At 31.4% G+C, this 21,681-nt stretch overlaps 1 protein-coding gene across 2 annotated transcripts; it reads left to right on the top strand.

Annotated features, from left to right (window-relative positions):
* Nucleotides 1–9,608: 9,608 nt before the first annotated feature.
* LOC143239641 (serine/threonine-protein kinase pak-1-like) lies at nt 9,609–20,416 on the top strand. 2 transcript variants are annotated; one of them, XR_013021280.1, is made up of 2 exons: nt 9,609–9,818; nt 19,960–20,416. XR_013021280.1 is itself a non-coding variant. In XM_076480953.1 (2 exons), the coding sequence occupies exons 1-2, from the start codon at nt 9,961–9,963 to the stop codon at nt 20,168–20,170; spliced, it is 237 nt and encodes a 78-aa protein (XP_076337068.1). In that variant the 5' UTR covers nt 9,609–9,960; the 3' UTR covers nt 20,171–20,416. The 2 variants fall into 2 exon arrangements, 1 of the variants encoding a protein (XP_076337068.1); XM_076480953.1 differs by having other exon boundaries at nt 9,609–9,986.
* Nucleotides 20,417–21,681: the final 1,265 nt, after the last annotated feature.

Here is a 21,681-nt window from a genome sequence, read left to right as displayed (position 1 = left end):
AAATGACAAATGGCTTCCAGTTATAATAAATGAAAAATATTGCATATGGAATATCATATTCACAGTATAATTTTAATTGGAATAACCTTGCAGTGCTATGGATGGAAAAAATCTTCTTGTTGTGGTTGATTTGTCCCAAGCCATCCAAACAATGTACTGTGGTGGTGCTAATATGATTTTTGGTTTTCTCTAATTGAATATGAGTTTAAAGAGGTTGTAGTGTTTTTTGTATAAGTCAGTGGTTAGGCCATATTTGAAGCATTATGTTAATTATGCCTTTGACTTCATACATCAGAAAGGATATTTGATTTGTTTTTAAGATTCAGAAAAAAGCCAGTAGGATGATACCTAGGATGGAAAGGTTACCATATGAAGATGATTCAAGATCTCTGAAACTGTTTCCTCTTGAATAAAATAAGAGTGAGAATAAATCTGAGATGTTTAAGATTTTGAAAGGAATACATAGTGTTGGATGCATAATAATTTTTCATATTTAATGATGAGAATAGTGAGGCAAATATAAAATTTTAGCAGGTAAGGAATCATCTTCAGCTAAGTTAGCTTTATTTTTATAATAAGATAGTTAGCTCTTAGATTAGATTGCATTAGATTACATCTCAATAGTTTAAATAGAATCGTTCTATAAAACTCCTACAGTTGAAATTTTTTTTCATATTTAATGATGAGAATAGTGAGGCAAGTATAAAATTTTAGCAGGTAAGGAATGATCTTCAGCTAAGTTACCTTTATTTTTATAATAAGATAGTTAGCTGTTAGATTAGATTGCATTAGATAACATCTCAATAGTTCAAATAGAATAGTTCTATAAAACTCCTACAGTTCAAAAGTTTATCTAGAAGAGTTCTAAAAGTACATATTCATGGTTTAAATACAACATTTTTATAAAAGTACTACACCTCAACACTCTGAGAGGAACAGTTTTATGAAGGTACACATTTAACGATTTGAATAGAACTGGTCTACCAAAAAATTACATTTCAACAATCTAAAGAGAACAGTTCTAGAAAAGTAATACACCTAAACGGTTTAAATAGAAAACTTCTATGAAAGTACCACACCTAAACTGTTTATCTGGTACAATTCTATGAAAGTACTACACCTAAATAGTTTAAAAAGAACAGTTCTACGAAAGTACTACATTTTAAACGGTTAAATAAAACAGTTCTATCGAAAATTGCATCTCAACAGTTTAAATGGAAAGTTCTATGAAACTTTTACAGTTCAAACTTTTATCCAGGACAATTCTATGAAACTTCTACGGTTCAAACGTTTATCTAGAACAGTTCTATGAAAGGACAACATCTTAACGTTTTAAATACAACATATTTAGGAAAGCACTACACCTCAAGACTCGAAAAAGAACAGTTCTTTGAAAGTACAACACCTCCCCAGTTTCAATAGAACAGTTTTATCAAAATATTACATCTTAAAATTTCAAATAGCAGATTTCTATAAAATATTACACCTTATCAGTTTAAACAAAACAATTTTAGGAAAATAACACAACTCAATAATTTTAAAACAGTTTCACTATTTGAATAGAAATGTTCTATTCAAACAATACAGTCGGATAAAATAGTTACGCAGAGTTAAAATTTGGTTTTCACGTGGTGTTAATCTTATACAGTTTTTAACTTTTTCTTCGGCAATTGCACGGAATTATTTATTTATAGGATTAACTCAATGCAGAGATAAAATATAAATATAATTATTAATCACTGATTTAAACATACAGCTTAACATGGATCAGCTATAAGATATCAAATACTAATTCTGGTATAAACACATAAAATCCGTTAAGGATAAATTTTAGTTTTATAAATGACGTGAATGTCACAATATTATTTGTTCTCAATTAAATATAAGTTATGTCTATTGAAAAAAATCAATTTTAAAAAATATACCAAATAATAGTCTAAATCGTAAAAGAAGGTCGTGAGAAATGTATGATATGAAACATGATTTTATTATTTTAAATGACTTTAACTTGGGATAAAATGTAACTTTTTACTCTGATATCGATATACTAAAACAATAGGGCTGATAACTATATATTTTAATATATTAAAGACAGACTTTTCTTTAAGTATTAAGAATTGACACTTTCACTGGTCAAGATTATTCGGTTTCTTCCATTTGTAACAACTATCAAAATTGTTACTTGCTATACACTACCATTTGATTGTTTGTTTGTTTGTTTTGAATTTCGCACAAAACTGCTCGAGGGATATCTGTGCTAGCCGTCCCTAATTTAGCAGTGTAAAACTAGAGGGAATGCAGCTAGTCATCACCACCCACCCCAACTCTTGGGCTACTTTTTATGAACGAATAGCGGGATTGACCGTCACATTATAACGCCCCACGGCTGAAAGGGCGAGCATGTTTGACGCGATGGGGATGCGAACCCGCCATCGTCAGATTACGAGTCGCACGCCTTAACACGCTTGGCCATGCCGGGCCTCTACCATTTGAAGTTAGAGGTTCAGCTAACGGCTTAGTTCCACGTTTTTTAGGTTCTGTACACACTACTTGTTGTTGCATGGGGATTATATAATATTTTTTCTCATTACTTCCATTTTCTCATTTAATTGAAACATGCATCATTAGGTACAAAACTAAAGTGGTCTATTCTTTTCATAAAAACTATGTTTATTATTATTTAGGTATTTCCTTAAAACCCCGGTATGGCCAGATGGTTAAGGCACTCGACTCGTAATTCGCGTGTTCGAATCTCAGTCACACCAAACATGCTAATTCTTTCAGCCGTGAATACGTTATTACGTGACGATCAATCCCACTATTCGTTGGTAAAAGAGTAACTGAAGAGTCAGCTGTGGCGGTGATGACTAGTTGTTTTCTGTCTAGTCTTACACAGCTAAATCACGGATGGCTAGAATAAATTGCCTTTGAGAAGTTTTTGCGAAATTCAAACCAAACAAAATCTCTTTAAAGGAACAGTGTTATCTTCACTCTCTTTTTCTACTGTTATGAGTGTCTTGTTCTATCTTAAAATTATAATATTCAATTCATGAACAGATCCTGAAGGAATTTGTTTTGGCAGAATACTGTACTCTTTCTTTTCTGTTGCATCTTATAGTAATAAAGATTGATTACAAGTTTAGCTTCATGTTTTGATGGCATACATTTTATTACTTTTAATAAAATTTACTTAGGTACAATTCTTTTTTTCATTTTAAGTTGTCATATTAAATCAAATAATAATTCAGTTATTAAATAATTTATAGTGAATTAAAGATTTTTAAATTTCATATCCGTTTTCATTAAGGGTAGCAAGGCTTTCCTAGGCTAATGTTCTTTTTCAGTACTTGTTGAATATGTTGTCATCAATTAATCAACATTTTAGTGTATAGATTTTTTTCTTGAATGATTGTTTTTTTTACTTCTTTATCAAACAATATGAATTCTAATACGAGTAGATACAACATACTGTTCGAAAAAGTAAATACACATTAGATTCGTGTATTGCATGCTAATATAATAAACTACTTTATGTAAATTTAAATTTGTTATTTGAACATCATATCAACACCTACTTTACGGAGAAAAATCCCAAATAATTACAAGGTTCTGAATTTGTCAATATGCATTTATTTTTATATTTTGTTTTTATAATTCACACTGCGAAATATCGTACGTGAAGATGTTATGATTGATAATGTTTGCTAAATGAATGTAAAAACAAGTTAAGACTGACTAAGTATTGTGTATGAAAAATAATATCAGTATCTGTCATTATTTTTGTTTCAAAATTAAAACTAAACCTCTACTTTAAAGAATTTTATAGGTTTTACAATCTCTATTTAAGTTGAATAGTTTCCTCGAATGTAACCATGATTTATACTTATTTACTTATTTTACTCTGGTACATTACATTGAATTATTTTGTATGTTAAGTGGTGGCAAAATATATTATATTATTCTGGTAAGTAAAATAAATAATAAAATATATGTACATATAGTTAATTCATTGGTGATTTGACCTATACCATAGATCATTTTATTTTTCTTCTTCTTTTTAACCTATATAAATGTTAACGTTACTGGTAGACAATTCAAGTAGTAACAGCCATCTGTTGTCATGTTCATAATTTAAATATAATTACATATATTTGTTTATTAGGATGTTTATTTGAACATTTATAGTTTATTTGCAAATACAGTATTAATACCCAAGAAAGCTAACACATTATTGTACATCTTCATTTTGTCAGTATTTCATAAGAATTCGGTGTTTTGAACGAAATATTATCAGAAGTTTTATTTCATTCTTAGAAGAAAAAATAACTTTTTCGCTTTGAGATGCCCTCCGCTAGTACAGCGGTATGTCTCCGGATTTACAACGCTAAAATCAGGGGTTCGATTCCCAGCGGTGGGCTGAGCAGATAGCCTGATGTGGCTTTGCTATAAGAAAAACACAAAAACCCACACACTTTTAATATATGTGCAACCAAGCCTAACATTATTACTTGTTGTTGTGAAAAAATAACAAATATGAAAACACACATAACAGGTAAAGCTAAGTATTAACGGAATTCTGTTTAATAAATGTTTAAGATAGTACTTTCAGTGCTATATATCTAAGATGGTATGTTTCGCAAAATATCCAAAACTTTATCAAATGAGATTAGTGCTGCTTTATTAGCTGATGAGACAAAGTGAAGCAAAAAAAAAAGAATAAAGTAATTCATGTAAGTTTACAAGCATAATTATACTGTAACCAATGGACCCTTAAACCCTGTTCCATCCGTTATAAGAATCAGCCTGATCTTGTGGAATTCAAACGTTGATTCTTTTGTTTTTAATGAAGGATTTGCAATAATTCAGCTTCGCTGATTTCGAAACTATTCGTTTTTCCTAAGGAATTTTACAAATCGGATAAATATATCGGTATTATTTTGAACAAATTAGTATTTCATTTACCATAATTATCACCTTTTATTAAAATTGAAGAGAAGAACATCGATGCCAAACCAATGTGCATTCTAATTCATTCGGATTTTTGTTTATAAGTAATCTACGTTCTCATTATCTCAGAACTACTTGTTATAGACTTTTACGACGTGTTGCACGTGGAACATCTCATTTCTATAACTTCCAAGAATCAGTCATCATACTGATGTTCGAAATTACCTAATAAGTGCTCGTATTTTGAGTCTTTCTTCTTTTCTAAAACAATTAAATAACATCTTTAAAGGCAATCCAAGCTTTTTTTTTCAACTTTCCGGATTCTCCTATCATATATTTCATACGCTTTCAGTTTCCTTATATGAAACCAACTAAAATCCATTCTTTACGTTTTGCTTATAAGTTGCCTATCTTTATCTTAGGCTTTTATAAACTGTTCCATCGACCCAGTTTTATATGGAGTGCAGGTTATAGGGTTTTCTTTGTGTCAACAAAAGCATCATGTTCAAACTTTTCGATCCTGACTGACTCTGTATCACCATTCTTTCTTTATCCAGTGCTGATTTCGTGCTCTGCTGTCCTATTCAAATTAGAAAAACGTGAAAATCTGTATAACTGCATTGTTCACCCAACGGCATGCAAAGGACTTTTAATTCTCTATAAAGTAACCGACCAAGGTACTTGTATTTGAATTTGTTATGAAGAAATTCATGATTTTCGTACATTTTCTTCAAATAACGAAATAAACAATAGGAACAAATGTATGTATGCTATCATTGTGATGGAAAGCACATGTAAAATTTCTTTTGTCGGAATCATTGAATAATTATTTGGTTCATAGACTGTAGATCCTGTCATTGGTATTAATTCGGCAATACTTTGATGGTAAACCAGTTAATCTTCTTCCAATAATTTTGATATAAAATCCTTCTCACAGCTTCTGCACCAGCAAATTAATGTTCGAGAAGAAAGTAAGTTCTTAGTCCAAATTATGGAATCCATTTTTTTTTTAATAATAAATTGAAATGGTCCGAATCTCTTATTAAGTTATTAGTTTACCTTGGGTGGAATTTAGTACTTTACCAAACTCTTCAGGTTGAAACCAATCCCCGTAATCTGTAAGGAATTTACCTTTATACGTTTATTCTAATGCCTTCTCTTGTTTCTGTATTTTGTTTTTGCATGTGACGAGTATTGTTGGTCATGTATTGTTATCAAAATTTGTAGAAGATACTTGAAAGTAAGAATGAACAATATTTTTTTTCAGAAGATTCTTAGCTCATTTTCGAAAATTGTTGTAACTTAGAGAAAAGCACGTGAATCGTATAAAAAACAACTAGCGGAGAGATATTAGAAGAAGAGTATTATCAGACAACTACATTCAGTATGCTGCAGTTCTCAGAAGCGTTTAACAGTATTTAATAGAAAACTGCATAATTTAACCAGGAACGTCTATAGCACTACAAGCATTAAATTTCAGTGAATTACTTCGGACACTATTATTTCTACAAGGATATTACGTATTGCCCCAAATGAAACTTGTGGATACTTGCTTCATGGATAGTCGGTCACCCATCAAAAAAGTGTACAGGTGTGTCAACAAATAACTAATGTGCTCTACATGAACATTGAATAAAGATTCAGTTCCAGACAAGACATTAGACAGTATTTTTACTAAGTTTGTAAAACTCTAGTATATAATACATCATTTGTAATAACTATTAGCAGTCATCGTTATTATAAAGTGTATAGTTTTTGTATATTAAAATATATTTTGTTGAGAAATAAAATTGGGTTTTTTCAGTCTTTTGACTAAATTTATAATTTTAATAGATATTAATACTTAAATAACTTCTATACTAAAATTTCCTTTTATATGAAATAGTAATACGTTACCTATATAAGATATGAGACACAGTATTTATAACAGTAAAGTGAAAACCTGATCATGTATCTGATTCTGACTTCTGTGGCCCGGCATGGCCATGTGGGTTAAGGCGTTCGACTAGTAATCTGAGTGTAGCGAGTTCGAACCCCGGGTGAACCAAACATGTTCGCCCTAGCAGCCATGTAGGCGTTATAATGTGCGGTAAAACCCACTATTCGTTGATAAAAGAGTAGCCCAAAAGTTGGCGATGGGTGGTGGTGACTAGCTGCCTTCATTCTAGTCTTACACTGCTAAATTAGCAAAGGCTAGAACAGATAGCCCTAGAGTAGGTTCGTGCGAAATTCAAAAACAAACAAACAAACTGGCTTCTGTATAATAGGATAATGAAATGTTATGTTTCGTGAACAAACATTACTCGTTTTTCATGTTAATACATTTCATTAAAACAAATAAAATCATTTGTCTATTTTTAGAAATAATTTGTTTTGATTTTGAAGTCGAATCTTCAAAATAATGGAATTAAAAAGAGCGAAGAACGACATGTCTCGAAAAAATGGGATAAAAATTTTATATAATATTTCATAGCCTCATTAATGTTATATGAGTATAAATATAAACATATTCTTTATTTAACATGAAGTTGAAGAGAAACTTATATCGTCAGTATGATAAACCATGCTCTTATATTTTATTCTCTTACCGATGTAGCACAAATTTCGAAAGAAAGAGGAAAATTAATTTTATAAAAGATAATTATTTTCTAGAACTTTTGTTTCGTTTCTTTTAAAGAACATTTTTGTAATTATGAAAATACTATTAGCTAACGCATAACAGTAAATGAACAATGACAGTAAAATATGTTCTATCACGTGTTTCAAAAAAGTATGACAATAAAATGTGAATGTGTGTACAGTTTAACGGGAACCTCATAGACTTATGTCACGTGTGACATTTATTGTTACATAATGAAGTTGGACACTTTAATACATGATGATTTACCAGAAGCAAACAAGTGTATACCAAACTGCAATTGTTCACGTGCTATCCGTTATTACTACAATGTGACTGTTTTCCAAGATAGTATAAAGCAAAGATACAATTCTACATATTTATGTGCCGTGGTATTAGATTACATGAGACAATTTTAAAGGACTTTGAATTAATTCAGAAGGTATATCAATTTAAATATATTACTTCACCGTTTAACATATACATATGTTTGAAAGCAATTTTTCGAGATTACAAATCAGCTGGTCATAACGAAGAGGTAATTTAATTTTTAATTACCTAGAATATTTCATTTTAACCTAGTAAAATGGGCTTAGATAAAATCAAATTAAGTGATGTTCGATATGTAAAATTCACTATTCATAAATTTTGAAATTAACGATAAAGGATCGGGTAAGTCTTTTATAGCCGACTATACGAAAGAACTTATATCACATTTCAGTGTAGCAAATATGAAGTTTTATAATTTTATTGTTACAGTTTTGTAAATAAAATGTAAATGTGACAACGACTCTTTCATAATTACATAATACGCCTTGTATAAGATAGGTAGTTCACCCATTACTTATTTGGGATATTAATTTTCGGAACATCAATTTGATATATCGAACATCACTGTTTTCTCTTCCCATTAATTTGATTTTATCTAAGCCCATAGCTCTACAATGGGCTATTTGTGATGTCCATACCACGGATATCAAAACCCGGTTTTTAGCATACAGGATTGCACACGTACCGCTTTGCTACAAAAGAGCCTTTCCTTTAGTTTAAACTACTATTTAAAATTCCTTGAAACTAGGGTAAAATGAGATACTAGTTAATTAAAAATTAAATTACCTCTTCGTTATGACCAGCTGATTTCTAATCTCAAAAAATTGCTTTCAAACATATGTATATATTAAACGGTGAAGTAATATATTTAAATTGATATACCTTCTGAATTAATTCAAAGTCCTTTAAAATTGTCTCATGTAATCTAATACCACGGCACATAAATATGTAGAATTGTATCTTTGCTTTATACTATCTTGGAAAACAGTCACATTTTAGTAATAACGGATAGCACGTGAACAATTGCAGTTTGGTATACACTTGTTTGCTTCTGGTAAATCATCATGTATTAAAGTGTCCAACTTCATTATGTAACAATAAATGCCGCACGTGACATAAGTCTATGAGGTTCCCGTTAAACTGTACACACATTCACATTTTATTGTCATACTTTTTTGAAACACGTGATAGAACATATTTTACTGTCATTGTTCATTTACTGTTATGCGTTAGCTAATAGTATTTTCATAATTACAAAATGTTCTTTACAAGAAACGAAACAAAATTCCAGAAAATAATTATCTTTATAAAATTAATTTTCCTCTTTCTTTCGGAATTTGTGCTACATCGGTAAGAGAATAAAATATAAGTGCATGGTTTATCATACTGACGATATAAGTTTCTCTTCAACTTCATGTTAAATAAAGAATACGTTTATATTTATACTCATATAACATTAATGAGGCTATGAAATATTATATAAAATTTTTATCCCATTTCTTCAAGAATTGTCGTTCTTCGCTTTTTTTAATTCCATTATTTTCAAGATTCGACTTCAAAATCAAAACAAATTATTTCTAAAAATAGACAAATGATTTTATTTGTTTTAATGAAATGTATTAACATGAAAAACGAGTAATGTTTGTTCACGAAACATAACATTTCATTATCCTATTATACAGAAGCCAGTTTGTTTTTGAATTTCGCACGAACCTACTCTAGGGCTATCTGTTCTAGCCGTTGCTAGTTGGGTTACTAGAAAGATATCTGGGATGGAGTGGTTATCATATGAGGAGTGGCTGAATTCTCTCATTCTGCTTTCTCTTGAAAAAAGAATTAGAGGAGGGATGTGATATGATAGAGGTGTTTAAGATTGTAAAAGGAATTGATAATGTTGATGCATCATCTTTATTCATACTTAACAGTGAGTATAGTAAGACTAAGGGACCCAAGTATAAACACTGGCAGAGTAGAAGTCACCTTCAGCTAAGATAACTTTATTTTTCTTACAAGATAATTAGCCTTTGGAGTGGGTTGTCTTTGGATGTTGTGGAGCAGAAAATTTAATGGAGTTTAACAGAAAGCTTGATAAGTATATGAATGATAAGTATTGGCCTTAAGATTTTTAATAATTTATTCATTAATATTTATAGTATAAATTAGAGGGTGTAAGAGCCAGGATGGACCAACAGATTCCATACTGTTCCAATATGTTATGTATTATGTCTAATGCTTCAAACTGCAGTCTAATTACAGAAGATTTAATGTGTTTCTAATGCAACAATAAAACTTTTGTTGATAATGTAGTTTCTAACTCAGCTTTATTGTTAGTATTACATGCTTCACTATGGTATTAAGATTGAAAATAAGACCATACAACATAGAATAATATGGTATTGGGAAAACTAACTTCCAAAAAGTTCTATTCTAACACCTAACTTTGTTTTGTTTTTTTGTTGGTTCAGATATGATTCTATTTCAGTTCATCTGTCCATTTGATTACACACATATCTTCAAGAAAGTTTGACAACCATAAAGTAAAACATTTTAACTCACCATTTACATGAAAGTTACTTGGTTTATGATAACTGAAAGCTATAAATTTCCTTTTGAACATCCTCAACTTTCAGAATGAATCAGTAAACTATGGACAACGGAAACCCTCTGCGCCACATACTGGTTACATTTTGTATAATGCTATATTTAAAAATTCAAAGTCCTTCCAAAGGTAAGGATACCAAGACTGAACACAGTACTTCAAATATGATATAACCAATGAATCATACAATAAAATTATAACTGCTTTAGACTGATATTGAAAATCTCTGTTGATATAACCTAAAATTTTATTTGCTCTACCACCAGCAATAACACAATGCTTGGATAGCTTCTGAGACTGATCAGCTATTACATCAAGATCCCTTTTACTCTATTGTTTAGATTAAACCCATTCAAATTATTATTCATATAATGATAACCCAGTAGCATTATTTTTCATTTATTACAATTAAATCCCATCTGCCATTTATTTGCCCAATTCACTGAATGATATAAATCTTTCTGTAAATCAGCAGCATTCTCTTCACAGGTAGTAACACCCTATGTCTTAATGTAATTTAATTATTTATTGATCATTCTTTCATCTGTGTCATGGATGCATATCAAAAAGAGCAAAGGTCATAAGACTTGAACCCTGAGGTACCTCATTTGTGACATTAATCTAGTTTGGTTGAACTACATTTGTGACAATCCTTTCTTCCTGATCTACTCTTACTCTCATCAACACAAATAGTAACCTTTTGAAAGAATGTCAGAAGATTTTGTAAGGCAAGGTTTTCCTTCAGTGAAACCATGTTAGCTGTCTGATAAAATTCTAAACTTGGTTAAATAACTTTTTTGAAGTGTTTTTTTATCAGACTCTCCAAAATGTGATCTACAACTGATGTAAGACTAATGGGTCTGTAAGTACTGGAACAATTTTCATCACCCCTGTTGATAAGAGAAGTTACGTTAGTTAATTTTCAATTTATTTTGTTTCTCATTAATTTTATTTCCAATACTCTTCATGAGCCAACATTGTTTTTACTTGCTGCTACCCTGTTCTTTATGTAAGGAAAATATTTACCTTGAATATTGAAGAATTTTCTTTAAAGATTTTCCATATTTGCTTTGTGTCTCAGCATAACACAGCTGCCCAATTCACAATGGATAATTTTGTTGCTTTCCTTCAAATTTGACTTTTAAAATTTGGAATCAAAATATTCTGGTTTCAATATTCAGGAAAAATATCAAACTTAATACAACAGTGATCACTTGTACCCATGTGTTCTCCAATTTCCTACCTATATTTTTGAAGCTACAACAAATCTCAAATAGTAGTTTGTAGTAAGACTAAGGAAGTGAAATTTTAAAAAAGTTATCGATGCATATATATATATATAAATATCAGGGAGCAGTGTGTGTTTACATACATATATAAATACAGGAGCAGTGTGTGTGTTTCATATATATAAATACAGGGAGCAGTGAATGTGTTCACGTACGTGTAAATACAGGGAGTGCTGTGTGTGTCTGTTTACATACATATATATACACACAACTTCCTATTGTTACAAATGTTAGTAAGCTTTGTTGTGCACATTTATTCGTTATATTGTCAAACAGCATTTGATTTTGTGTTTTCGTCTACCGATTTATTATTTAGGAAGAGATAAATAAAAAAGAGCATTGCCTGAAACATTGTAACAACAAATGTACATATTTTAAAGTGTGTACATACTGTAGTTAACTTTGTGGTGGTTCTATCTTCAACATTTCCTTTTCTTCCATTAACAACCACCACACATAATTTTCTACAGTTTTAAACAAACTATAATATTAATACAATAAGGAAACATAAATAATAAGTTATACATTGTTAGACACATGTTATGACAGACTTGAGAAATAGAACATTACAAGCAGTTTTATAATTTAACAAATATTCTAATATCAAATAATTGTATATATTAACTCTGGTAAATCCGTGAAAGTGAAACATTGATGAAAATAAAATTATATTCCTTGTTATTTATCTGAATTGTAAAGATCAGCTTTTATAAACTTTTATCAAAACTATTGTCTTCCCCACCACAGCAATTAACTACCTCATATTGTCAAAATGTCACGTAGTTTTTGCTAAGTGTAAAGCTTTAGAAACTGGAACAGTTAACTCTAATCATCATTAAATGCTAATACAAATTAAATGTAGTACAAAATGATATTTGATGAAAATGTTTTCATTTTTCAAAAGGGTTCCTCTTGAACTTTTTATTAAGAACAGTATGTACTTGTTAGTAGTCATTCAGGTTGTTGCTGCACTTTGTTATAACATGCATGATATAAGCCAGGTTATTTTATTCATTCTCGGTTGATGGGAAACACACTACCACTCAAGGTTATGTCTACTTTTTACATGTTGCATGGCAGTAATGTTAACTGTAATGTGTTTCAGACTAACCAAATCATGCTACTCCAAACATCAGCTCCTTATATTTGTGCAGACATCTGTAATATCACTTTACACATGATGTGGAATAAGTGATCAATGAAGCAGATCGTTTGTGTTAATTTTTACAGTTACTGGATATTTACATTGATTCAATTCAGTTGTTTGTTCTACGTATTTTTGCCAAGTGTATCTATATTATTGGTATCTGTATGAGGCATGATTTATTCACCATTTTACGAAAATTACAGATCTGATTACTTAACATCTTTCAATGTGCTTTCTGTTGTCAGATGTTCTGACTATAAAAGATGCGACCAAGGTTTTCCTGAAGGAGAGAGATCTTTATGCAACTTATCTTCTACAATGCAGTATTTTTTCGTATCGATAGTTCTTCTGTTATGTCAGTTACCCTTTCAGGAATTATTAGCGATATTTTAACTCAAACCATCAAATGTAGTATTTCTATTGAGAATACCTTAGTCAATTAAATAACACAACATAAAGAAACCAAAACACTTTCATTTGAACCCACTTACATTGATTATCTGTAGAATTATTTGTTGATGATTGGAGCACTAACCAAATGTCAGGATTATTTGTGTAGACTTATTTAATTTTTATAGTTATTAAATGGATTTATGTTGTACCAACAACAGAAGAATAATACAAGAGATTTTATTTATAATAAAAACATGAAAAATTGATCCTTTGTCTGAGTAAGAGATTTAACTTTCTTTATAAATTTAATAGTGCAGTGTTGAATATTCTATACAGCAAACATTACAAGTAATCTTTGTTGACAAACACAAGTTTGTGTGGTGTACTAATTGTTGTTTTATAATACTTCATCAAAGAGAATGAAAATGACGTGAGGAAATTATGAAAAAGTTAAGTATTGTTTCAATGGGGGATCCTGTGAGAAATATACCATGATAAAACAAATTGGTCAAGGGTAAATTTAAAAGTAACATGTACCTCAAGAGCTTTTTTCAAAAGAATGATAACATGATTTAAAGGTAAATTTGTACTCAGTAGTAACATAGTAGAGATAAAAAGTTCATTTTTGGAAAATAACACAAATTACTTAACAGGTATTATTTTACTTTAACTCTATCACTTCATTCATTAGTTACTTGATGTTTGTATGTTGAATTTTGTTTAATTTTTGTTGTATATTCATTAGTTGCTTTTATTTAAATTTCAGTTGAGTGAGTATGTGATATTAAGCTAATTATTTTGTAAATTTTGCATCACAATTTTTTTCTTTCTCCTTCAAATACCTTTATATAAAGGGAAACTGAGTTATTGGTTATTATTCTGCTGAATTTCCAAACAATTGTTAATTAAATTTCATATACTAGCTACTGAAATGAGAAACAAGATGGTTTGACAATATCTGCATATTACTTCCAGCTTTGTCAATATTTTGCTTCTTCCTTGTGTAAAAGAGAAAAAAGAGAGTTGTAAACATGTTACTAGGCATGAGGAATATACTCACCCAAACTGAAAACTTCCACTTTATTTATCTTATTCGCATGACGTAGTTATTGCAAATTGCAAGTGTGTACATATTTTATTCATTGCAATGGCTTACTTCCATACATTGCATTATATCCTTTTGCAAGATTAACTATTCTTATTTAGTACTGCCCCCTATATGCAAAACATGTTTTACGCATATCACAAGCCTCGTACCACCCATCCGTGGGAAATACTTGATTCTAATGAGTTTCTCATACAAATTACCACATGAAAACCTTCCACCAATGAGAATGACACACATTTTGTAATTCATATGATTAATATTTAGTTCTACTGAACTATTTCTTTTTCAGCAGGGTTTTATTGAGTTGTTTGAAATTTTTCTTTAGCATGGTTCCTAATTATAACTTAAATATTTATATTTCCAAAGCAGTCTTTTGCATTAATCATTTTTGATTATGCAGCTTATGTCTTTAAATTCTCTATCCAATCTTTATTGTTTTCATGTGTTTTATTCTCTCACATATTTGTATTTGTCTATCAAACAATTTGTTCTATATATTATATCCCATAAATTTCAAGGTTAATCTCTTACAAAACACTTTTTAGTTGGTGACACATTGGGTCAGTTCTGGTTGGGATTATCTGTGATCATTTGCCAAGATATTGGTTACTATATAGGTCAAACATGTACTCCTGAACTTCCCTCACTTCCCCAAGAACATGTTAAATCTGTTTAGTTTAACTAAGATTTTGATAGCCTCTTACTAAATTCAGATTGTGCCGTGTTTCATGTGCTCCATCTGTAGAATCAGCTCGGCCTAAAAACTTGTTTAGACATAATTTTTTCAGGTTTGTGATGTGTCACCCATTTACTTGATTTCATAGAACCCTGTCTTTCTTTGTTGCATAATAGTTCTTATTTAGTCTTCTTATCTTCCCTGGATATTAGATATCTTGTGGAGCATCTTACTTCCCAACTGGGTGAGAGTGCCAGCATCTCTTTTTCTCTCACGGACTGCCAATCTGTTCTTAGCAGCTGTAGTTTATTTTGTCAATTTTGGGGCAAACTATGATTTCCTGCAATGTTTTACCCATACCCAGCTTTCAGCACATTTGTCTAAATCTCATTTCATTCTGTGGTGTTTATCTACAATACATCATCTATCCCAGGCTATGCACCAAAATCTTGAAGGTTTATCATCGTCATCTCTTGACTTACTCACACACGATTTCTTTGTTCTCAGGATTTTGTGAATCTCGGTATCGTCTTTTCTTCGGTTATTTTGCCACCCACTTGCCTCAGATAATTACATGTTGCCCCCTCTCTTTAGTGGTAGGTATCAACCATGTTCCTGACACACTCAAATCACATGAGGAATCCTCTACCACTTCTTCCTTGGTAAATTGTTTGCCACAGTTAAAACCTCAAAGCATTTATTTCCATTTCCTTCTTATTATTCCTCAGTGCTTACCTGTTCTTTCATTCAGAAGTTCTGTATTTCATTTTCTTTCATGTACATTGGCACAATGCCAACAGTATCGGTGACTACCACGTGAATTCTGGTTTTGTGAGAGTTTGATTGTGAGAATTTGTTCCTCTTTAGTAATTTTTTGCTACAGATGAGTGGATTATTTGAATTCTATCAGAAAGACTTTTAATACAATCTCTTTCTCTAGTTCCTTTGTCATAGAACCCATTTCCTTCTCTCAGCCACAGGATCCCATCTTTGACATGCCATTGAACCTATGGCTCATCTCAGTTTTTATTCTAGGCTGTTTGTTGTCTGTCCTTAAGAAAACTGAAGACTGGCTACCTGTTATGTATTTGTTCCACCTCACTGAATTCTCATTTTCCCTTATTTCATCATGGAATTGTTTCTCACCCTCAGGTGGGTTTTAACTCAAGGTATGTGGATGATCAAGATGGATGTCATGAATGCTTTCTTACATATTCCAATAGGTCTGAAGTCATCACCACATCTTTGGTTTTGTCCAACAAGGATAAGTTATCAGTTTTAAAAACTCCTGTTGAGGCTTAGTTTGGGCTCTATGTTTTTATTTTATTTTAGTATTTTTGAGCTTTTTCTCATCATTGCCAAACTCATTGGAAGCATTTTCATTATGATATGGATGACTTGTTACTGTTATCTCCTTGTGAATTTGAACTATACATTTTAAACTATAAATGTCGTACATTTCAGCTGCTCCAGGAAATAACTAAGTGAGCTGGTTAAACATATTGGAACTCCTGATGTGCTATCGCTTTTGGGGCTGTGTTTTTTTTGTGGTTGCCACAATCCCCTTTATTCAGGGTCTTCAGTGATTGGCCAGGATCCACACTTAGACAGGTGTTACACTTTCTCATCCTCATCTGGATTTTCATCTCATGTCTAGAGATGGAGGGCATGGGTTGATCAATGGGAGGCTTTAGAGTGTTGGTTTACAGCTGAGGAGAGTTATTATATCAAACTGGAGCATTTAGCTGTATGTCAGGCTTTGGATCATTTCTTCCATCTGGCCAGACATTGTCTGGTCATGATTCATTCCAAAAATTCCACAGTGGGTACTTATCTCAGTTACAAAAGTGGCATTCATTCTGGATCTGTATGTTCTTATATGTTGCATCTTTTTTTCTGGACTGATATGCAAGATATCCATATCACTGTATGTTATATTCCAGGTGTTTCAATATTGTCACAAATCATCTTTCCCATTCAGACAAAGTCTGTCAAATGAAATGATCTTTCAATCATCTTGTCTTCCATGGTTTTGACTTCAGTATGGTGCTTCACATCAATGCCTCTATAACATCCTTCAACCACAAGCCACTTCCGTTTCGGTCTATGATTACTCACCCTGGCAATCAACACATTCAGTCAGAATTGGGTTAACAAATATCTGTATGTTGGTTTTCCTCATTCACCTTCTTTATTGAATTATTTAATTTCATCCATCCCACTCCATGTCAGGTTCTTCTGATTGCTACTTACTGACTGACACATGTGTTTTTTAATTATCCGGCTACCTCTCTCCTTCCTTTTTTGGTAACATTGATCATATCAGTCTTCTTTTCCTCTGTCTTCATGCTTGTTTTTTGTTTGGTCCTTGGTAAGTAAATCAGATTTATTGTGATGTGTAGTTTCATTTCTGGTGTGTTCCACTTGCTTTTCATCCATGGAAGTGTATCAGCATAAATGGAATGTTTTCTACCATTCATCTCTGGAATGGAGGTTTTCACCTGATTTGCCCTCTGTTCCTGGTATTGTTGTGTTTCTTACTAGGCATTTTAATCCAGTATCTTCTGTCTCTTTGGTTTCCAGTTATCAGGTGGCTTTGTACCACACCTTTCATTTTTTTTCCCAATAACTCTGAACTGATAAATTTCATCCAGAATCATTGTCCTCAATGGCAGGCTACTCTTCTGGACTGAGATGTTTATGTGGTTCTCCATTGCCTTACTCTGTTTTCATTTAAACCACTTTCCACCTGTTCCTTGTTTTACCTTTCCCTTAAGATATATTTTCTTCTTCTCTTAACCTGAGGACTTTGGTCTGATTTACGTACCAGCATTCTTTCATGTACTCTTTATCATCCTACATATTTCTACTTCATCTGAATCATTCTTTTCTCCCCAAAACTACAGTGGCTAGTGAGGATACTCATTGATCCACTTTCCTTCCATTAGTCATCTTTATCATATGTCTGATCCATAAAGATGTTTTGATGTTTTACCTTTTCTCTCATATTTCATCTTTGTCATCCTATGGAAGAACTTTTCAACTGCACGTATTGACTACGCTCTAACACATTTGTCTCTCACTGTTTGCATAGTATCACCATTTCATCCTCTTTGGGCTATTTTCTTTGATGTGAAGCCACTCTTCAAATTTCCATGTGACTTTGGCTAGGTAAGTTATTTGTTATTATTATTTAATTTTTCAGGGGTGTTATTTACCTTTTGATGGTAATTACTCATTGTTATTAATGTTATTACACCTTCTGAACTTGAAATGTTGACTGTATGCTCCTCACCCTATCCCTGCATAAATATCAGTTCCCAGTGACATGAATTTTGGATGTAGCTTGCTTACTGAGTGTGATCTTATGTCTTAGTCACTTTACTCCTAGAAGCAGTTCCATTGTTTTCTCACACATCACTTGGACACTGTTTTCCATCCACATGTATCATAATTTTCTTCAATGTTACAAATAGTTCAGTTGTGGTATAGTCTCTCACATCAGTTCTTTGCATCTTATTCTCTTGTTTCCAGATGTTTTCTTTCTATGCTTTCAAAGGATGCTTCTTTTATTCTGTTGCTCTGGTCCTTTTGATTATGGAATATGGATTCTAGGTATTTATATGAATACAGGTATAATATTATACTTTTCTGATACTGAAATTGGATTTTCGATAAGTCCTTACATCTTTTCATACATCCCACTTTTCTTTTTTTGTTTAAAGCACAATCTTCCAATTTCTGGCAAAACTAGTAGTGTTAGTTTGGTACAATTAAATAGAGGAAATGACATGGGTAACCCTAAATATGTGGCAGTTTCACTGGTTGAGGGTTGTTTTGATAAATTGCAGGAGACATATTAGAATAAATCATTTTTAATGGAGGGGAGGCAGAAGACTTGTGGGATGCATGTAAAAATGTTTTACATATAGAGGGCAGCAATGCATGTGAATAGCTATGTATATAAGAAAAGGTAAGTAGTGCATGGAAATGCATTTTCAGTAGAGAAAGTAATGACATTTATAACATTATTACACTATATGTGATGAAGAGGGTGGAAAAGTGCTGCCTAACCAGTCTATAGAATGATATTCCTGATGTATTGAAAGTGTGATTTAAATCATAAAATATAGAACTGTTCAATATAAGGAACACCTTGCCATTTTCTGACCTACCAAGGAATTAACAAAATGCAGAATAACAAGTGGACAGTTTGATTCATCTCACACAAATACAGCTGTTTCACTTTACATCAACATAAGTTTTGTTGAAAATAACTATTTAAGTCCCAGCAAAAATACTTACATAGTTCATAAAGTTAAAATTTGAAATTGAATAACTGCATATTTTGATTAAAAGAGAGCATTTAGTAACTTCTGAGAAGTAAAATAACCGCAGTATAAAGACATCATTACCTTGTGAAATTGTAAAGCATATTTGATCATACACAAATTTACAAGATTTATAGAGCAGAATAATCAATAGTGTCATTGATATTCTTATTCTTAAAAGCATACATTTACTTCAATGGATTAATTCACTCACGAATGATTAGCTGAAAATATTCTAAAATCGCCACGCTTGCTTACGTGTGTCAATTTCATCTACTGTTTAATTTTTATTGATACTTTATGGTAGTCTTCATATAATGAGAGACATTTAGTTATATATGATATTGTTTCTTATATGATGAGATCTACAATAATAAAACTGTATGCATAAATATTTTAAACAGGTGATTTTCCATTGTTCATTTGTTTTTTAAAGCATAATAATTTTATCACTAGAATCTGGAAATGTCTTTATAAACAAGTACATTACAGATTCTGATGATATTTCTTTAATTGTTTTAGTGATTCAGCAGGTGTATATAAAGCCATAGATAGAGGAACTGGGTTGGAAGTTGCTGTTAAGAAGATTTCTCTGACTGAGCAACCAGATAAAGAAGGTTTAATTACTGAACTGTTAATATTGTGTGATGTGAAACATCTTAACCTTGTGAACTATGTGAATAGTTACCTTGTAAGAGATGAACTCTGGTCAAGTGTTCTTAGTGTTACATAGTAGTTAATTCTCCTGTAATTTTAATTTTACATTCTGTAGAGTGTACATTAAGGTAATACCTATTAAACTTAGTAGATCGATTTTGAGTGACACTTGGTTTAAGAATAATTTTACATATCACTCTCACAGGTTTGTTTTTATAAAATGTTGGTTATAAATAATACATAATAATTTTCATGTGAGAGACTGTGGGTTACAGCCACAATTGCTTTTGATACACTGATTTTTCTTTCATTCTATATATAGTATTACCCTAAGTTTTCAAGCCATAAACAAAACACTTTCAAATTAAACTAAATACGCTGCAAAATTTTTAAAAAAGGATTCCAAGATACAAGCTACAATGTGAGATTAAAAAATTTATCCTTGGTTTTGGAGGTGACTGATGAAGTAGGAACCATAATGCAGTGGGAAATACAGTTTTTCAACCTTAACCTCCAATTTGCTAGTCTTATATAAGAAGATTAGAAATCAGGAGAGTGAGATGTGGGTGCTCGAGCCCACAATGTCCCACAATATCTTAAATTTATTTGAAGAAAGTGTCCAGTCTCAACCGTTTCACTTTTTTTTTTTTTAATTGGCCTCCTGCAGTTGAAAGAGAACCCTTCTCACGGCTTTTTTTTCATGAAGTTCGTTTTCCCTCTTCATTTTTGCATACAGTTTGATAGTGTTAATATAACTTATCATGTGCGATGAAGTTGGAATTTATATTTCCTCATTATCTTTTCCATTTTTTTCATCTTCTGAATCTCTCACACTGTCACCATCTTGTGATTCTATTATAGATTTTAAATCAATTTCATTAGTTTCTGTTAAAACATTCTTGGGAAGTTTCACAAAACTTTCCACATTTACAGAATCATCTGCATCAATCTTCTCAAAGTTTGGATTTCACTAGAATCATCATAACAAATAACTTCTCCACAATCTCTGCCATTATCAAGAATAAATCCACAGTTTCCAAAGCACTTTATTACGCATTCATTCTTACGTTATTTGATTGAATGATTTAAAAATGCAATTACATCTAACACGCCAGTTTTCATGGTCATTTCAGATGCTCCCCTTACAGTCGTCCATACTTGGAACAATATGCTGAAAGATCAATATTCTGTATTTCAATTTTATAAACTGTATAATTCCATTATCCAGTGGCTGTAGAACTGATTTTGTACATGGAGATAGAAAGACTAAAGAAACGTTTGAAAGTTGAACTTTTGGGTGACAAGTTGCATTATCTAGGAAAAGTAGAATATTCCTATTTTCTTGTTCCACTCTCTTGTTTAATTTGTTCGAAAATTTCTGAAATGTAGCACTTGTCATCCATGCTTTATTATTCACTTTCCATTTCACAGGAAATTGATTCTTCCTTAAATTTTAAAACAGTGCAGATATTCTCTAGTTTTCTATCAGCAAATGCAAACAAAAAAGTACAGTCAGTCATTTATTTGAATAGTGACGCTGAGAATATTTATGGTCTGAGAATTTATTAATATTTACAGGAACAAAAA

This window comes from Tachypleus tridentatus, chromosome 13, assembly GCF_004210375.1.
Source record: "Tachypleus tridentatus isolate NWPU-2018 chromosome 13, ASM421037v1, whole genome shotgun sequence".
NCBI classification, from domain to species: domain Eukaryota; kingdom Metazoa; phylum Arthropoda; class Merostomata; order Xiphosura; family Limulidae; genus Tachypleus; species Tachypleus tridentatus.
Note: the sequence above shows the minus strand (reverse complement) of the source record. Positions and strands in the feature narration are given on the sequence as shown.

Excerpts from the sequence above, each read along its gene's own strand:
- LOC143239641 (XM_076480953.1), top strand. The coding sequence starts at position 9,961 with ATGGAGTTTAACAGAAAGCTTGATAA. Across the intron at positions 9,987-19,959 it reads TTTAACAGAAAGCTTGATAA|TGATTCAGCAGGTGTATATA; the intron begins GTATATGAATGA and ends TAATTGTTTTAG.